This window comes from Ambystoma mexicanum, chromosome 2p (assembly GCF_040938575.1).
Source record: "Ambystoma mexicanum isolate Mex_15411 chromosome 2p, UKY_AmexF1_1, whole genome shotgun sequence".
Taxonomy (NCBI): Eukaryota; Metazoa; Chordata; class Amphibia; order Caudata; family Ambystomatidae; genus Ambystoma; species Ambystoma mexicanum.
The window spans coordinates 322,185,827-322,203,204 of record NC_090923.1 but is presented as its reverse complement, the minus strand read 5'-3'; the positions used below and the strand labels follow the sequence as shown (position 1 = coordinate 322,203,204).

At 42.8% G+C, this 17,378-nt stretch overlaps 1 protein-coding gene across 4 annotated transcripts in view; it reads right to left on the bottom strand.

Annotated features, from left to right (window-relative positions):
* CACNA2D3 (calcium voltage-gated channel auxiliary subunit alpha2delta 3) overlaps positions 1–17,378 on the bottom strand; it is a 3,251,448-nt gene that overhangs the window by 1,299,234 nt on the left and 1,934,836 nt on the right. For all 4 annotated transcript variants that reach the window (XM_069643639.1, XM_069643642.1, XM_069643640.1 and 1 more), the window contains one exon: positions 10,529–10,609. In XM_069643639.1, the coding sequence (XP_069499740.1) occupies positions 10,529–10,609 (81 nt within the window). The remainder of the gene's footprint in view (positions 1–10,528; positions 10,610–17,378) is intronic.

Sequence of the window (17,378 nt, the reverse complement as noted above, 5' to 3'; positions counted from 1 at the left end):
TCGTTCTCCTACTTTTCCTCTGCATTGTGTTGATCAAATACATATGTAGGTAATTTATATAGTGTGAAAGTGTCTCAAAAGCAACCTAGTTCTGTACAAAGAAGAGAGTGAAACAAAGTGGGGGACTGTCTTGTCAGTATATAGTTGGCGCAGTGTTCTTTGAAGAGCAGGGTCTTTAGATCTTTCATGAATAACAGGAGGGAAGGAGCCAGCCTGATGTTAGCAGGAAGTGTGCTCAAGATTGTGGGAGCATAGCAGTAGAATGCTTGTTTTATAGCCTTCGCTTGCACTTTCTGATTACTGTCTAGTGAAATTGCAGTTCCGGTTCTTGCCTTGACCTCCGGAGATGGTGCTTTTTTCAGCTAAGTATGATGGCATCTTGGATATGGCAGGTGATTGGAACCTGTAAGGGTAAACACTGTAGTTCCTTCAGAGTAGGGAAATGTGAAGTAATGCATTCAGTCTTGCGATAAGGAGTTTTGTGACATGCTGGACACCGCCAGAAGTGTGGAGCCATCAACCAGGTGGGAGGGCATCAGGGCCGGGATGACAGATCTGAAGTATGAAGCGGGGTGGAAGGATTATTCAGTGCAGGAATGAGAGCTGGTACCATGTTGTGTGTCTTCTTGGTCATGTGTGCTTTACAAGGGAGTCACAACTGATGATGAAGATGTGCAACTTCAAGATCTATCTGTGCAATGGCAAGTGCGATAATCTTCCATCTGAGTGCTATAAGTGACACAATAGAGCCCCATCATGCTTGCATTCTTGCTGTCCTAATTTCAGTCAACTCTCCATTGTGTTGCCCAGAATATTTAGTGAACATTGCTAAGTTCCAATTTCTTTCTTGTGATGAGTTAATTCTGGATAAACTACTACCTGACCTGATTAAACACAAACATGCACACATTGTTGTCAAATGTTTGTACTGTATCACCATTATGTCTGCTATAATCTTTTCCCAAATGGTTTGAAATGACTCACCCAATTACTGTATTTCTAGGTTTGCATGAAACCCCTAAAAAAGCATACTTCTTGATGTAATCTAGTGCTGCCACTGGCTAATACATATATGCGCTGTTCATCTAAGGAACTGATAACTCATATTTTATTCTTTACCCATGGCCTTGACAGTCATGCTATATGTTGTCTCCACCACTGAATGCCCTTAGATCAGCAGGGATATTAGGTAGAATGGCAATCTTTTTATCTCACTTATGCTTAAAAGTGATTATCAACGTAGATAGAAATGGCCATATAATGCTTCTGGGGAAGCATCATAAACTAATTGCCCTCAACTCTATTATTCCTGACTTTCGTCTTTGGGTGTCCATCTCTGGGAGATCCGTGGCTTTTGCCAGCTGCTGCTGAGCCCTTAAATGTGTGTTACACTTCCCCACCCCAGATGAGCAGAAGGTTCTCACCAAGTCGTCCTTGGGCTCCTTTGCTCTCTTGGTTTTGCCTACTATACTCACATGAGAGAAATATCCCCCCAAATCCAACATTAAAATGCATGTTTACCCAATAAACATCTGGCTGAAATCCATGCACTCCTGTAGGCTGGGACATGGATGTTTTGGTGATGACATGGTTTTCTGATAACTACACCACTCTGGTTGACACTCTTTTATTTTCTGGCTAAAAAATGTTCACTGTGCTTACTTGCAAATGTTCACTGGACTCTAATACCCCCCTTACCATCGTTACCATGCATAAGCCAGTTTGGGATGCTTCCCTGTTCTTCAGTCGGTGTACCAGGATCAGGCTAATCTGCAGGCCAAAAACGGTGAGATATTCTTCACCAACATCGGTTAGGCTGCTGCTATTTCCTTTGCGGTCCTGCTCCAATTCATTTGGGTGGTGATTTCATTGATGTCGTACATACTTGTGAGCCTTTCCCATTGGAAAACATCACTGTTACCCCATGCTCTTGTTAGGACCATCACCCGTTTACCACCAGGCTTACTACATCTGGGCCAACCCATCATCTGACTCAATGCATTGAGCTCTAACATCTCTGACCCATGAGGCATGCAATCACCGCCCAGTTTGCTGAAAGCTTGAACTGCTCAGCTTTCACTTTGGGACTCCCTGATGAGGTTCTTTCCGAGCTACACGATGAGATTACTGGAATCCTTGTCCTCATAGGACACATCAGCATTAAAAAAAGGAACAACTGGTATACAACAGTTTTGGATCTTATGACAAGAAAGAAACTCTTGAACATCTGTGGGGGAAAACTCAATTAAATGAGGATACAAGTAATTGTTTGATGCAGGCAAAAGGCAACTCGGTATCTGTTGGGCAGCAGAAGTAATCTTGCTTACATAAACACATGATGGTGGCACCAAATATGTTGTCAGATCTTTTAAAAATGTGCAAAGATCTTTCCTCTAACTGAAATATTCACCAGATCCTGTGGCATCTCAGCAACTGATTGAAAATCCTTCTTTCTTTATTCCCAGGAAAAAGTGTGAACAATTGAATCCAGTCTGTGTCATCCAAACAGCGGCACCACTGCCTAGCTAGCATGATTACAAGTAAAGGTGAAGCCCTGGCACCCAGCAAGGCATTTTTTGTCAATGGCCCACTGAGCTTGGGCTCTACCTCACCCCTCTCTTGAGCAAACCATCAGATTACCCAGCCAACTACATACCCATTTCTAACCCCCGTTTCATTAACAAAAGCATTGAGAAAATAGCTGGTGTGCTACATCAGAGTTAAATCAGTTGTTTCATGGCCAGCCTGGGTGACAGGCCTATAGAGGAACGACATCTGTTGGGCTTTCAATTAGGGATGATCTACTGCACTACTTCAACATATGCATCCATTGAGCCTACTTCTCCCTGAATTATCGGTGGCATTTCAGACTATGACCCAAATCACCCTTATTTACTGCTCAGAGATTCCCTTGGCATTAAGGGTTGTGGTCTCAATTGGATTTATTATTGCCACTATTGTAGAGAGCTTCAAATAGGTTCATCTATGACCAGTGGTTTTTGCCAAGGATACTTCCTTTCTCCATCGCTCTTTAACACTTATCTCAATTGTCCAGCATTTCCAAGTGCGCCATATGTTGCATCCATCCAAGTTTACAGTGAAGTCACCCAGATTTCATTGCCTTTTTGTAATCCAACTCAAGATAGAGCTCCTACATCAGCTTGTTTGTTTAGCATGATTACAGGGATGTTTGATCATTTGTATGCATCAGCATATCAAAACATCCCCTCTTCACTGGGTGCACTTTGTCGACTACCCATGGAGCTGTCACAACCCTTGCACTACAGAAAGAAATGTGCGCCTTATGTTTGAAATCAAGCTAAGCTTTTCCTCTCCAATTCCTCTCAAACCAAGAAGTCCAAATGCTGAAATGCATTGTACTAGGCCCAAAATATCCAAGAAAGCAAAGATGGATGAAGCATACGTTGTCTCCTGTATTGACAATTGAAACAATGTGTATTTGTGTCTAACCAAGGTCCTGAAGCACCTTATGCAAATCATCCAGAAAAAAGCTGCTAGGCTAATCCACGTCTTAAAGCAAGCCCAGATACCATTACATGATTAGGTTACTTGTGTACTCTGGCCATTATCCAATGTGCTTAATGAGGTCCTCCAACAGTATTTCATCAAGTACTGCCCTACTAGGCTCTTAATATCTGCAAACACCTTCTCTCGCAGGCTGGCACTTGCTAAAGAAAAGAAATACGTGGCTGGCACCACCGAGGACTGCAGGAGTCTTGCTGTGAAATAACCTTCCCTTTACCCTGAGGTCTTTGGGAAACAATTGAAGACCCTCCTTTTTTATGTCAGCTTTTTAGAACCAATGGTGATATTGGGTCTGCACTATATAGGCACTATGAATATTTAAAATTCCTGTCCGACTACTAGCCCTGCTTACGCAGTTCAGAACACGTCTGCATGTTTTTTTATGCTGTACTGTCCCTTTGTCCTGGTCCTTGAACAATTGATTTGGATGAACAATTTTGGCTATTGGAATGCTATCTCTATGAAGACACCAGTCTTTTGTCTGCTTGTGGTTCTTTCATTGGACAGTGATATTTCGCACATGCTAATATTGTATGACACTGAACTGTGCTGTCTGTCACACAATTGGATGTTTTGCACTCATATTCCCTTCCACTAATCAAGTCGTTGAATCTTGTGCTCCCAATGGAATGCAAGACCCTTGCTGTGCTGAACTTCCACCTATTACTCTCCCTCAAACTTAATTTTCCTGTATTACCCAATGTTTCTAAGGATCAAAGCCCTCTTCCCTCCCCCTTCCCTAACTATTTTGCCTCTTTAACTTGGGGCGCAACAAAACTGTCACTCTCATCACATTTGAATCCATGTTCCCATCCCTGAAATAGTAATCCACAGTCAATGCAACCAACGCAGAGCTGCACCCAATACCCTCAATCCTTATTTCAAGATTACCTCAAGAAATGCTTGGCACTGCATGCCAGCTGCCTTGGACTGTGGCATCCCTCCAGCCATCACGTGAGTACTGATGCTGCCCATTGGACTGCTGCATCTCTCCTGGACTCATGCCCTCTGCCTCCAGGCATTTCTCTCTGCTTCATCTATACTGACTTATGAACCCTGACAAGGGAGATTCGTTTTCCTCTTATATGTGACTCCTTCTCCTATGGTGCTCCCTCAACATTGCCACATTCTGTGCTGCTGCCTGTAAAACCTGTGTCAGCACATTCGTTTTTTGGTGTGTTTACCCGCGCATAGATCGTGACTGTTTACAAATCGAACTTAGATGTGCTTTCCCCATGCACAGATTGTGACTGTTTAAACATTGAAATTAGATGTGCTTTCCCCACGCATAGATTGTGACTGTTTGTTTCAAAATCGAAATTAGGTGTACTCCCATTATGTTTATTAGCCTGGAGAGTTAAAATCTTACATACTCCGCTTGCTCTCTGTTCCATTGGGTTTCCTTGTTATGTCTCCCCACCTTTCAACTCCCTCCCTCCTGTGTGCCCAGCTGATCATCCAGGTTAATTGTAGCACGTCCTGAGCCCCCTCATGGCGCTCTGCATCGCTCCTATCTTCATCAGCTGCTTCTCTATCTCCTACCCTTCACTACTCACCACGTCTGGTAGGAAAAAACTTAAGAAAGACTTGCTTGGCTCCAACCCTGGCCTGCCTATCGCTGACACCTACATCAGTGCTGTCGACAGAGAGACTCTCACCGACATCCTCTTTGTCATTCCTTCCCCCAACCTATGAACTCTTAATATGGTTTGCTCTGCTCTGTCCCTACTCTTCCTCACACATCAATGGTGGCACCCATTGGGAGGTCCTTTTTTCCTCCTCCTCGACTTCAAGGGTCATCATTAATGTCTATCAAAATGGTACCATCTTGGTACAAGGGCCTCAACCCAACCTCTTCTTTTTGATAGGATCCTTCCTTGCCTTATCAACCTTATCAATGTTCCACCGTCCTTCTCACTGCTGCCTTGCCAACTGCACTTATGGGCTCACTGATTGCCTTGCCTCCACCTTACTGCACCACCTCTCTTACTATGGCGCCTTTGACATCTACCTTCCTGGCTTCCTTGCCCACACACACAGCACTGACCTTTTCAGCCTCACCCATGCTGGTGCCCTTGCCACACACTGCCAACACATCTGGGGCTCCTCTGTCCACGGCAGCCCCTCTTCCACTGGTTTCCTTATCTTGCTCTACTGTCCTGGCTCCCTTGCCTGCACCATCTTCTACCCCTCTGCCTTCTCTTTCATCTACCACTTTGGCACATGCATGCGTCTACCACTTTGGCACATGCAACACGTATGGTTGGGACCTCTGTCCCATGAAGCCCCCCCATCTCTCAAAAATGGCAACCTGTTCCACGTTGTCACACTTAACTCTCACTCCGCAGTCAGGCACTCCTCTGACATTTGCCACGTCCTTGAACTCCTGGACCTTGATGTTCTTGCTCTCACAGAGATCTGGTTTACGGATAGCTCTGTCACAAGCTTTGGCACTCTTCTCCCTGAAGGCTACATGATCCTCTCTGAGCTCAGGATCACCAGGACAGGAGGGGGAGTTGCCCTGATCTATCCTGAGTGGATCCCTGTATCTACAATTCCCAATCAGGCCTACTCCTCTTTCGAATGCCTGGTCTGTAAACTCTCTCTCTTCCCTATCTACTTCCTTACTTTGTCCATCTTCTATCGTCCGAGGTGATATTCTACACTTTCCTCTTGGAATGGGCTGACCTGGCATCCTCTCTCTTGTCCTCCGCCTCCCAACTCCTCTACTGGGGGATCTCAACATCCATCTGGACTCTCCTGACTCTTCTCAAACTTTCTGCAACCTATGCAACTTGCTCTCTATCTCCTTTCTACCCTCTGGTCCAACACACACTGCTGGCCACACCTTGGATGCACTCATCTCCGCAGACATACCTCTCTATCCCTCCCACTACTCCACTCTCATGGACAGTTTATTCTCTTCTTTCCTCTCATCTGAAGCTCTCCTCTCTTTTAACATTGGCACACCATGCACAGCCACCCACCTACAAGGGCTTCCGACCCATGAAAAAGAAAATAAGTGGATGCCTTTGCCTCCATCTACTCCCCTCCACCTACTCTTTTGGCTGACCCCCACCCTGACACCTCCCTCTCCAACTTTCACCTTTCCATTACAAAAACACTCTAGATATCCCTGCCCCTATTCTGAGAGTCCGACTGAAGCCTCCCAAAAAGTGCAACTCTTGGTATGACTTTGAACTAGCTGAGCTTAAACGCAAGTGCAGGGCATTGAAGCAGAAATGGGTATCTTCAAATGCACCCTCTGATAAGCTGGCCTACCGCCTCCTGCAAAGGCAATATAAACTTTGCATTTGGTGCAAGAAAAGAGTCCATATTCAAGACTGTATCTCTGCGGCTTCCAACAATATGGACAAACTTTTCAAAGTCTCTAAGGAGCTGGCCAACCCTATTGCAGCAGCATCCTCTATTGCATCCACCCAGGCCCTTTTGGGGGCCCTGACTGCACACTTCACTGCCAAAACACAGGACTTCCTTTCCTCTCTCTCTTCTGCAACCACTAGTATCGCGCTCTGGAACACCTGTGTATGAGCACGATATAAATAAAATATCATATCATATCATCATCTTCTGGACCACCCTCGACTGCACCTGCCTCTCCCCCCTTCTCTCCTCCCTCTTTCCTGTCACACCTAAAGAGGTGTCTAGACAAGTCTGGTCTATGATAGCCTCCTCCAAACAGATAGACCCTTGGCCCTCCAAAACCATCAAGGACAACATTGACTCCCTAGTGCCAGCCTTGGTGGAACTATGCAATCTCTCCTTTGCCACTGGAGTCTTCCCCACTTCTCTCAAGCGCTCTCAGGGGCACCCTCTGCTCAAAAAACCCTCTGCAAAACCCCCATGCTGGCTAACTATTGCCCGATTTCCATCACCCTTTTCCTGGGCAAACACCTGGAGAAGTTGGCTATCTCTCAACTTAGCCTCCACACTGAATTGGATGGTTGTCTCCATGACCATCAGTCTGGCTTTAGAGCATCCAGAGGCATGGACACAGCTCTTTTGAACACCCGTGAAGACCTGCTCTCAAACCTTGACTCCAATTCTCCCCCTGTCCTCATTCTTCTTGAACTCTCCTCTGCTTTTGATACAGTAAACCACAACATCCTGATCTCAGGTCTCTGTTATACCCTGGGCATCACAGATCAGGCCCGGGCCTGGCGTGTTTCCTTTCTCTTTGACCATCCGTTCCAGGTGGAACTTGGGTCCATTCTCTCAGCTATTAACTTCTCTACCTGTGGTGTCCCTGAGGGATCTAATCTATTCCCCTGGTTCTTCAATGTCTACATGGTCCTTTTGGCCCACAAAATCTCTGCTTTCACCTCCAACTTTCAGTGCTATGCGGATGACACACAGCTCTCTTTCTCCCTACCCTGGGCATCTACCTCCTCCTCGCACATTCCTGACTGTCTGTCCGCAATTCAATCCTGGAGTGCTGCTAACAACCTCTGCTTAATGCCAGCAAGACAGATTTTGTCCTCTGGCCGGCCTTCTTTGGTCCAGCGCCCCACCCACTAGTGAGGCAAAAAATCTTGGTGTCATCTTTGACTCTACTCTCTCCTTCTCTTCTCAGATCTCTGACATGTCCAAAAAGTCCCACTACCAGCTGCACCTCCTCAGAGTTATTCTGCCTTTTCTCACCTTCCACCAGAGGCTCACATCTCCAGAGCCCTGCTTTGCACCAGACTGGACTACTGCAACAGTCACTTTCTCAATCTTCCTACTTCTACTCTTTCGACCACTTCAACTTATCCAGAACAGAACCGCTAGACTCATCCTTGGCCTCAAGATCAGGGACTGCATCTCTCTGGGGCTGAAATCTCTCAACTGGTTCTCTGTGGCTGCAAGGACCAAGTTCAAGACCCTCTGCATAGTCCACAAGGCTTTCTGGAGCCTGGGCCCTTACTATCTACAACACACTCTCCCCAAATACTCTCCTTCTAGAGCCCTTCACTCAGCGGGGGTAGATCCCTATCCTCTGCAGTTGCCTCTCTCTGGAACAGCCTCTCTACCTCTCTTCATCTTAAGCTGCACTACTCTACAGTTAACCCTGGCCCCTGAGGGACTGGGCACACTTGTCCCCCTCCCTCACACTTCCTGTTCTAGGCACTTATTCAACCTTGTATGTTCTTGTCCGAGCAAGTCTGCCTGTCCAATCCTCCCTCTTGTCTCCCCCCAGCCCACTATAATTTTGGTTGTGCTTTGGTTGTGCTTAACAGGTGCCTTGGATGAACAACTACCAAGCAATCTTGAAATGTTCGCCAGACCAGTACATTAGTTCATGACCTGTATGTTCCCTTTGCTTTTCACCCACCCCTTTTTATTTTCATTTTTACATTTTCTGCCCTCACCCTTTGTCAAGCACTTCACTTGTAGATATGCCTCTGTGCCTAGTATTCAAGTTATTGTTATTAGGTCATTCAGACTCCTCAAAGCCTAAGAATGACGACTGTATTCCCTTGTTCCGTTCCCGGCTTGAAACACTTTGAAGCACTTCACTTGTGTATACGCACTATACAAACAGTTACAATTACCTGCCAAAGGTCTTTCTTCACAAACGTGCTTATTAGCAAATTAAAACCTGCCATTCATTACCATCACTGTCTTCCATAACTCATTCCTTCTAAATGCTCCCTATTCTAGGTGTCATAAAGATATATTTGAACGGTGTATCTCTTAAGCCTCTTGACTGAAGCTTCATATGTAAGTCATCCACAACATGGTGCTAATAGCCTTCGGTAGCTGTCAATATCACATACGATGATTTGACATTCAAAGTAATATACGGATTCATGGAGAGGACAGAAATCAATAACGGAAGGGAGAGTACACTCACAGCACTCCGTGGGCTGTCTAACTACCCTCTTTGCTCTTTCTCTCCTGCCATCTCTGTCTCTGCTATGCTTTCACACACCACAGTTTTCCCTGCTCTGGGGAGGTAGATCTGCCAAAGGGGTGTGCAGTGCATCAACTGTAAATGTGATAAATGTGATAGAGTGTTCAGATTATGTTCAGTACTAGCTAGTATTGACAGCATCCCTTGTATTCTCATGCACTCACTAGTGGTCAATGTTTAATCAAGGTGCAGAAAAGCAAATATTGACATGGAGTCCCATCTCTCAATGGAGGAGCACACAGTTGAGGTGTTCTAAACATTATCACCCCATGCCTCTGTATGCTGTACAGAAGCAAGTAAAGTACTGCAGATCCAACATGTGTCCTAATGTAGTGGGAAATCAAAGGGGACTTTCAAATCATAATGTGATGAGATTTTCACCAGGTGCATCCAACAGCCATGGCATACTGGAATAGTGTTAATCCATCTGGTTGAACCACGACATAATCTCATACTCTATGTGACAGTGCTCTGTGTAATGTACCTTTTGGGGGCACTCTTGTTACTGAGAGTAGGCTGAGAGCCATGCATGCTTTCATTCTAAGTGGTCAGACGAAAGGAAAAGTCATGTAACACAATGATAAGGTAAATGGAAATGAGGTGAACCGTCATTTTACTCCTCAGAGATTTGAGATAGTACAAAATAGAGTGCATGCTACTCACATGGTTTTGGTATGATATTTATTTTAACCTCCTAACTTTTCAGTTGCACAGTTTGATGCATAGCTTTTAATTGTCAAGCAAACTTGAAGTTCATCAATGCAATTTGTATGCTACCTTGCTACCGTACATATACCTATCGACAAAATGTCACCCTAATGGACAAGGAGAATCTTTTAACATTGTTGTGACTTCCACTTCCACTTTAATGCCATATTAAAGTCAAAGTATTTCATAATACACTGTAAATTAGCAGCCAACTTTGTTTATTGTAGGCTGAAATGTGAAGATTCATAGCTACAGGAAAGCACATTCAATTAGTTCCATTGTTTATATAGGGCAACATCAACGAACGCACACAATTGCATTGTTGAATTGTATCAACTACAAATACTGAAACATTACCTTATATTTAGGAATCGCTTTCAATAGTTCTTTAACTGGAACATCAGTCCCTACCACACCAAGAAGCACTCCTCTTGATCTCTGTTAAATAAAACAAAACATACTTTAATGGAAAAGAACCACTATTGCTAAGCAGTGCACCGTTTTCATAATGGTTCTATTAACATCTGCACAATCGCTCTTCATTCCTTTAATTTAGACTATAACATTCGATAGAAAATCTATTCAAAGACATCATTACAACTGACGTATATTTTCTTTTGTGACTATTTTCCAAACCCAACTAAAGACATCAATCTATAGGTAGAGTGTACGCATACATTGTTACTCTGCTGCTACTTTTAGCAATCGTTGAAAACAAAACTGGATGTAATGACACCTAGGTAAATAACGATGGCTTTCTACAGGAAATTGCCGTTTAAATGTGAACAAGATTGATAATTCGAACATGTATATATCTTTGATTTTCTTATTCGATTATGTATTTTTTTTTTTAATGGACTGCTTGCATACCAAATGAGAATTCTGCGGTTCAGTTTTTCCATGCAGCAAGAATCCTGATGCATAGACGTTATGAGAAAATCTTTGAGGGCTCAGCTTTTCCAGTAAAGAGATGTTGAAAACATTTACTGCCCAACGTTGGAAAGGTCCCATTTTGGACTTCAGGAGAGTTGCAAGAAGCACTCAGTATTTGCTGGAGCCTAGCAGTACTTTGAGTGTTGGAGTACTTGAAGTGTATGATTTTCCAATGTTAAGTGTGCCGACATCTTTTTCAGAGTACACACAATTATTTAAAAGAAATACACATACTTAATCTGATGCCACACAAATGTTACCCCCATTATTTGAATGAAAACACTCAGAAAGCAATTAGTGGGGATATCAGGCACAATACACTATACATGGTGAGTTCCATTCCTACGACCTGTGTATTGCCTAAACTTAGACAACACAATTCTTGCAAAATGTGTGCAGTTACGAACATCTATTTGCAAACGTTTGAAAATGTATATTGGTCCCTTAAAAAATGCAAATCATTTCATTTGAGAACTGTAATTCTGAAATGATGTTCTAAATAGGTATCTACACTCGTAGAGATATATAGGAAAATCAACAGCAAAAAAGACTTCCATCAGTGAGAATACAAACTACATTCATAATATCATTAATAATAAAAGCACTGCTCTGTGGACAGCCATACATAAACCTAAGGGTCATTTTTGTCTGGCATCAAGAAGGAAATTGCTTAATTGGGTAACATTAATGTATTTTAAAAATGAGTAACCATATTCATAGCCTCAGTGAGGTAGTTGAGTGGAACAATGTCATTTTGTATTGATGTGACAAATGCAAACCTAGCCATACTAACAGTTACCATTTGTGTCTCAAATAGTTAATTCAGATTACATGTGCTGTTAGTCAATTTTGTAAAGTAGGCATTGCATTATTCAGGGCAGTCCTTCTTTTGTATTTAATTGTGCTTTCGTTAACATTATGCATGCATCATCGTTATTAACTGGAAGCGTTGTCCACTTCAAAATGCGACAGGCATTTTAGCTCGTGTATGCACAACACCAAGTCAATAGAGCTGGTTCTGCAACAGGTGTAATATTATACAATAAAGGGAATTTTATCAAAATGTAGTTCATGGAAATGTCCAGCTCCACTCAAGACACATGAGTACCGTTCTGTGTCTTCTTTCTTACAAATGGGACCTGTGTTTGTTTCCTGAGTCCATAAACAAGCTAACAGTAAGAGGTGAAGCCAAACTGGCAAAGGTTAGTTTCTGTAAAGTCCATGGCAATTGGTGAATAATTGTCCTGAAGGTAAAGTCTACATTTCTAAATATGCATGCTGTCTTAATTCTTTGTCATACAAATCAACATATGTATAATGTCAGGTATGTTAAGAGGATGTCATGTCATTTTCAAATTGTGTTTTTATAAATGGACCCCTAAGGGGCAATATCATCTGAATGAAGTAAAGAGAAACTAGAAAGGAGACAGTTTTTTTTTCTTTTGTGTTGGCATGGTCTCCAAAAGTGGCATGTTTTACTGATGTGTTTGTACATATTTACTTAGCATATTTCTTATGTGGCTTCCTTTAGTTCGCCTGAGCACTTGCAATGAGATCCTTTTCAAAGTGCCCACTGCATTAGGTACTGGTTGGTTAACAAATGATGTAAAATCATTTTGAGCTTTCTGTAGTTCAAGTACACTAGGCCCAGCACTAACTTTTGTCGGTATTCATGATTGTTACAGATGTTGTTTGTGAAGGTTCTTGGATTCTTGCAAGAGTTGCAGTGATACCCTGTGCAGTTCCTCAATTGTAGAGAGTGCTGTGCTCCAGCACCATGATGTCAAAACAAAGCAAATGCCAGTTGCACCCTAGTACCCGGTGCTGCAAAAGCATTTAAAGTTTGTTTCGATGATTGGTTATTTTCAGAGCCTTACCATACAGTAATCCCAGTCTCGCAGCGGCGTTCAGCTCGCGCTGGTCCCGACACAATTTTTCTGTTTCGGAGTGGCCGCCATATAAAGGAAGAAGGTACTACACCTAGTCCCTTGTCCCTGTTCCATATGGCGGCCATTTTTTTGTTTAACTTTGTTTGATTTACTTTAACGGCCGCTATAAAATGGGAGAAGCGACTAAATATAGTCTCTTCTCCCCTTCTATTGCGGCCATTTCCTTTGTTTACTATGGCCGACCCCTGCAAGGGGAAACAGACTACGTTTGCCAGTCCACGGTGAGCGTTAAAAAAATATTTATATTTTCGGCTGCGAAACGCAACGTGTCACGCAACTGAAGAAAATAAAAACACCATTAGTACCCCGGTCTAACTTGCTATGCTTGGGCCTTGTTAAGGGTTTTGACCCATGTTGAATCAATAGACTGGGTAGATGTGGGGATGAGCTGTCGCCGCCCATTATTCTATCCCAGAACAAACTAAATCAATAGACTGGGTAGATGTGGGGATGAGCTGTCGCCACCCACATTCACGCCAGAATCCAGAAGAACCGCGCAGTTTGCGCACACCAAAATGGTCACCTAATCTGCCACCCACCAGTGCAAAGAAAGATGGTTCTGTTCGAAATCCTTTTTTATTGATGTCAAAAAGTTGCTAAAATCATGGGCACAAGACCACTGTACTGAAATGCATTAATTCAAGACAGATCCCAAAAATGGGTGCAGTACCAGCTTTGTCCACAAACCGGCGCTAGCGGTCTAAACTCTGACAGGAGAACTGCTACTTCAGAAGCTAATCAGCCTCCTGAGACAGCTGGAAACTTCAAAGGCCCACTGGTTAATTAAAACTCTTAACCACCTCCTGTTCCCAGAGACAATCTGATTGCATTAACAGGCCAAGAGGCTGGGAAACCTTCTCACCTCAGAGACCCACACAACAGCCCAGGAAATCACAGGTTCATGCTAACCAAATGCAGAGTGGCCCCCTGGCCTGCTGACCTCAGCCGACACAGTAGACTCTTGCAATTGAATGGGGTATGTTGATTTTCAGTGTGGACTGTAAATAGAGCCCTGCCTGGGAGAGGAGAGACATGTGGTACTGCCAAGTTTCTGGGGGTGGACTCAGACACTTTTGTGGAATCATATTGCAGCAAATATATGTTTAAGTTAAATGCTTCTAAAATATCGTATTAAGCTCACAAAAATGTGCAATTTGGAGAACCTTAATCTAAGAAATGTACCCACAATTCAAGACTTGATTCAACTTTGTACCATGTTCTGAGGCAAAACCCCGCTATTTATTGATATTACAGACACTGGGTTTATGCTAGAGACCTAGTAAAGTACTGGAATATGCGTAGAAGGGGGGTGTGCATTTGCGTAATTTTTGATGAAAAACCAATGTTGCAAAACCCACTAAAAACAAAAATAAGTTGCCATTTCTTAATCCAAGCTCTATGAAACATCAGAGCTGGAATAGAGACTACCTTATGTGATATATGATGTGTGTATGTAATGTCAACTACTTGTGTATCTGGGAAAGGTGTTTAGTTATGAAAATGATTTTCTAAGGTAAGAGCAAAGGGGAGTGTTCTTTCTGTATGCCATAAAGATGACACCTCATGACTCACTCTGGCACACAACTCTGTTCTCCAGTGAGAGCACAGAAAACTCTTCAACCAATCAGAACCCTTAGTGGGTTGGGCATGCAGAATTAGCCGACCCACCTACTTTCTAAGCACATAAAAAGAGCCACTGGAAGCCAGATAGGACTTTCTTTTTCACTTTCTGCGGAGCATTTTGACTTCAGACTTCACATCCAGAGATCCAGACTTCAAATCCATCAATCTCCAGAGACCAGAAATTAACTCCAGAATTTGTAGCAGAGAGGCCTGAATCCACAAGCTGAATCCTTTTTCAGCAGGCCTCCAAATCATTTGCAAACTATTCAACAGCCGGGCGAGCTGTTTGTATTTTTGCCAAGAACTTTTGTCAGAACCAGAGACCAGACCGCCGTGCAGTGCCGAGAACCTTTGTCAGAACCAGAGATCCAAACCGCTGTGCAGTGCCGCTAGCAGAGCTGACCCAGAAGCTAGAATTATCCAGTGAGCAGAACCAGGCCAAGACCGTCCGTGGCGAGGGAACCGCAGTCCAATCCTGACCCGATCCGTGGCGAAGTCGCATTCCTGTCCAAAATATAGTGTGAGTACCGCCTGAACTGTGCAAAACCCAATCTCTTAGTTTAAAATAATCTAATCCAAACAATTTTAACCTATTTAGAACTGCCTCCTAGAATCGTGTTATTCTGTCATCTTTAAACCTGAAAACTGTCATCTGTCATTCTGAGCTTTAAAATTTAAAATCCAAAAAACTACCTTTACTACATCAGCCGTATCTCCGGAACCGTTTGTGATAGAAGCGAGATTTAACATTTATTTTGAAGCTGAGATTCTAAGCTTTCCAACAAGCTCTAAACTTGCTACTCCTCATACTCCCTCCGTAATTGCGCTCGACGCACGCAACTAAATTTGCCACGATTTGACATTTTGCTTAATTTCAGCCACGTGTAAAAATATTTGTCCTTGCTTTCCTTTGCTGAAATTCGTTTGCAACCTGACAATCATTCATAGAGCATTGCTAAAGTGATCCTGAACTAATACAAAGTAGCTATCACCTACCCTGAACCTCCTATAGGGAATTAAAAGCATTTTTCGCATATTTTTCACTTAATTGCAACCACATCAAAGTATATTGCCTGTGTTTAAGACTCCTACCTGTTTTCCTCTAAGCTTGCTAGGGGGGAACTGAATTATATTTGATTGCATTCCTGAGAACTGCGTTCCTTCCTCCCATCTCTTTACCTTGCATAAAAGGGGGGGGTGAATTGTCAAAGAAAAGTGATTACATTGTCTTTTGTTGAACTCATATCAAGTTTATTTTCTGTACTGCATTTTCATTCATCATTGCATTGTCCTTGAAGCCAAAAAATCATTATCAGCTACTTTATCCTCTCTATATCACTTCTAAGCCATCAAAAAGAGTGTACCACTGTAACATTATCCATTGTTGATCACTATCATCTTCACAAGTGTGCTATCAAATATTAAGTCATTATAAAAGTGTGATATATATATATATATATATATATATATATATATATATATATATATATATATATATATATATATTGTTTAATTTTCAAATAAACCTTTTAATTTGCAAAACAAACCTACTTCTTGGCTCAGTGGGGTCAGGGGGATTCTACGAGAGGGGTGTTATATAAGGGTTGTCATCCAGAGTAAACGAACTGGACATAAAAATACATCAATAAGGGCTTCCATCAGCATCCCAGACTAGGCATTGACTTAGCTGTAGTGTTGAATTGAAGTCGCTTACAGCCTGTAACTATGGGCCCCTGGGGCATTACCTTAAGTTGTAATGGCCCGCCGGGTTAGGGTTTATTACCTAAGTAATGTACCACTGATGAATATATGGCTGGTCGTTTGGTACATAGAAACCTTTGGTTATACGCGCACAAGCTTTGTTGTAAACAAGTATAATTTTACATGTTCAGAGACATTCTGGATAGCTCGATGCAGGATTAAACAGTGGCATAATAGTTTGTGTGTATAAAGATAGTGATTAATGAAAAATAAAAGATATGGATGTGCAGAACTAGTGGTTTAGTTGTTCATTGTCGAGACTTTACCAGATGTGGTTTTAAAGCTTTTTTTTTTAATGTTCCATTTGTTTAGTGGGGAGACACAATCATTTGACACGTTTTTCATTGAATGCTATTTTGATACTTTTCACATGATAGTAATGGTCCTTTCCTTGATGCTAGACCATCAAAGATAGGGAGTATTTATTGAGATGGGTGTTTTCATGTGTCTCAATGGGCACATTTTCTTTAACACAAATCGTGCATATGTTCATGGGATACAATTGGCCATTCATTGCATAAGGCTGTTCAGTAGTGCCCTCCTCCTCCCAAACCTCATGGTGACTCTGAATCCTACTTCTGAAGGTCTGGGATAGGGGCCCATTGCCTGATATGTGCATTGTGCAATATGCAGCGCAGAGAGAGACTTTTACAACTTTCTTAGGGCTGTACAGAAATGAAGCATCTACCCTATGCAGGCACACAAGACTTTCACGTTCCTGACATTTTGCAATTGGAGGCGATGGGTATGAATATGTGCAAAGTTAAAGTTCTAGCCATGCAGGGTTCTGGAGTCATAAAGGGGAGTCGAAATCCATGGCAGACGTTGTTATTTATCACCTCTTGTAAGGACGGATTGAATATAGTCACTGGGAATTCAGCATAGGCATGAGATTGTGATCAAAGGCACTGTGCATGCACGGACCACGTGTGCTGTCGACC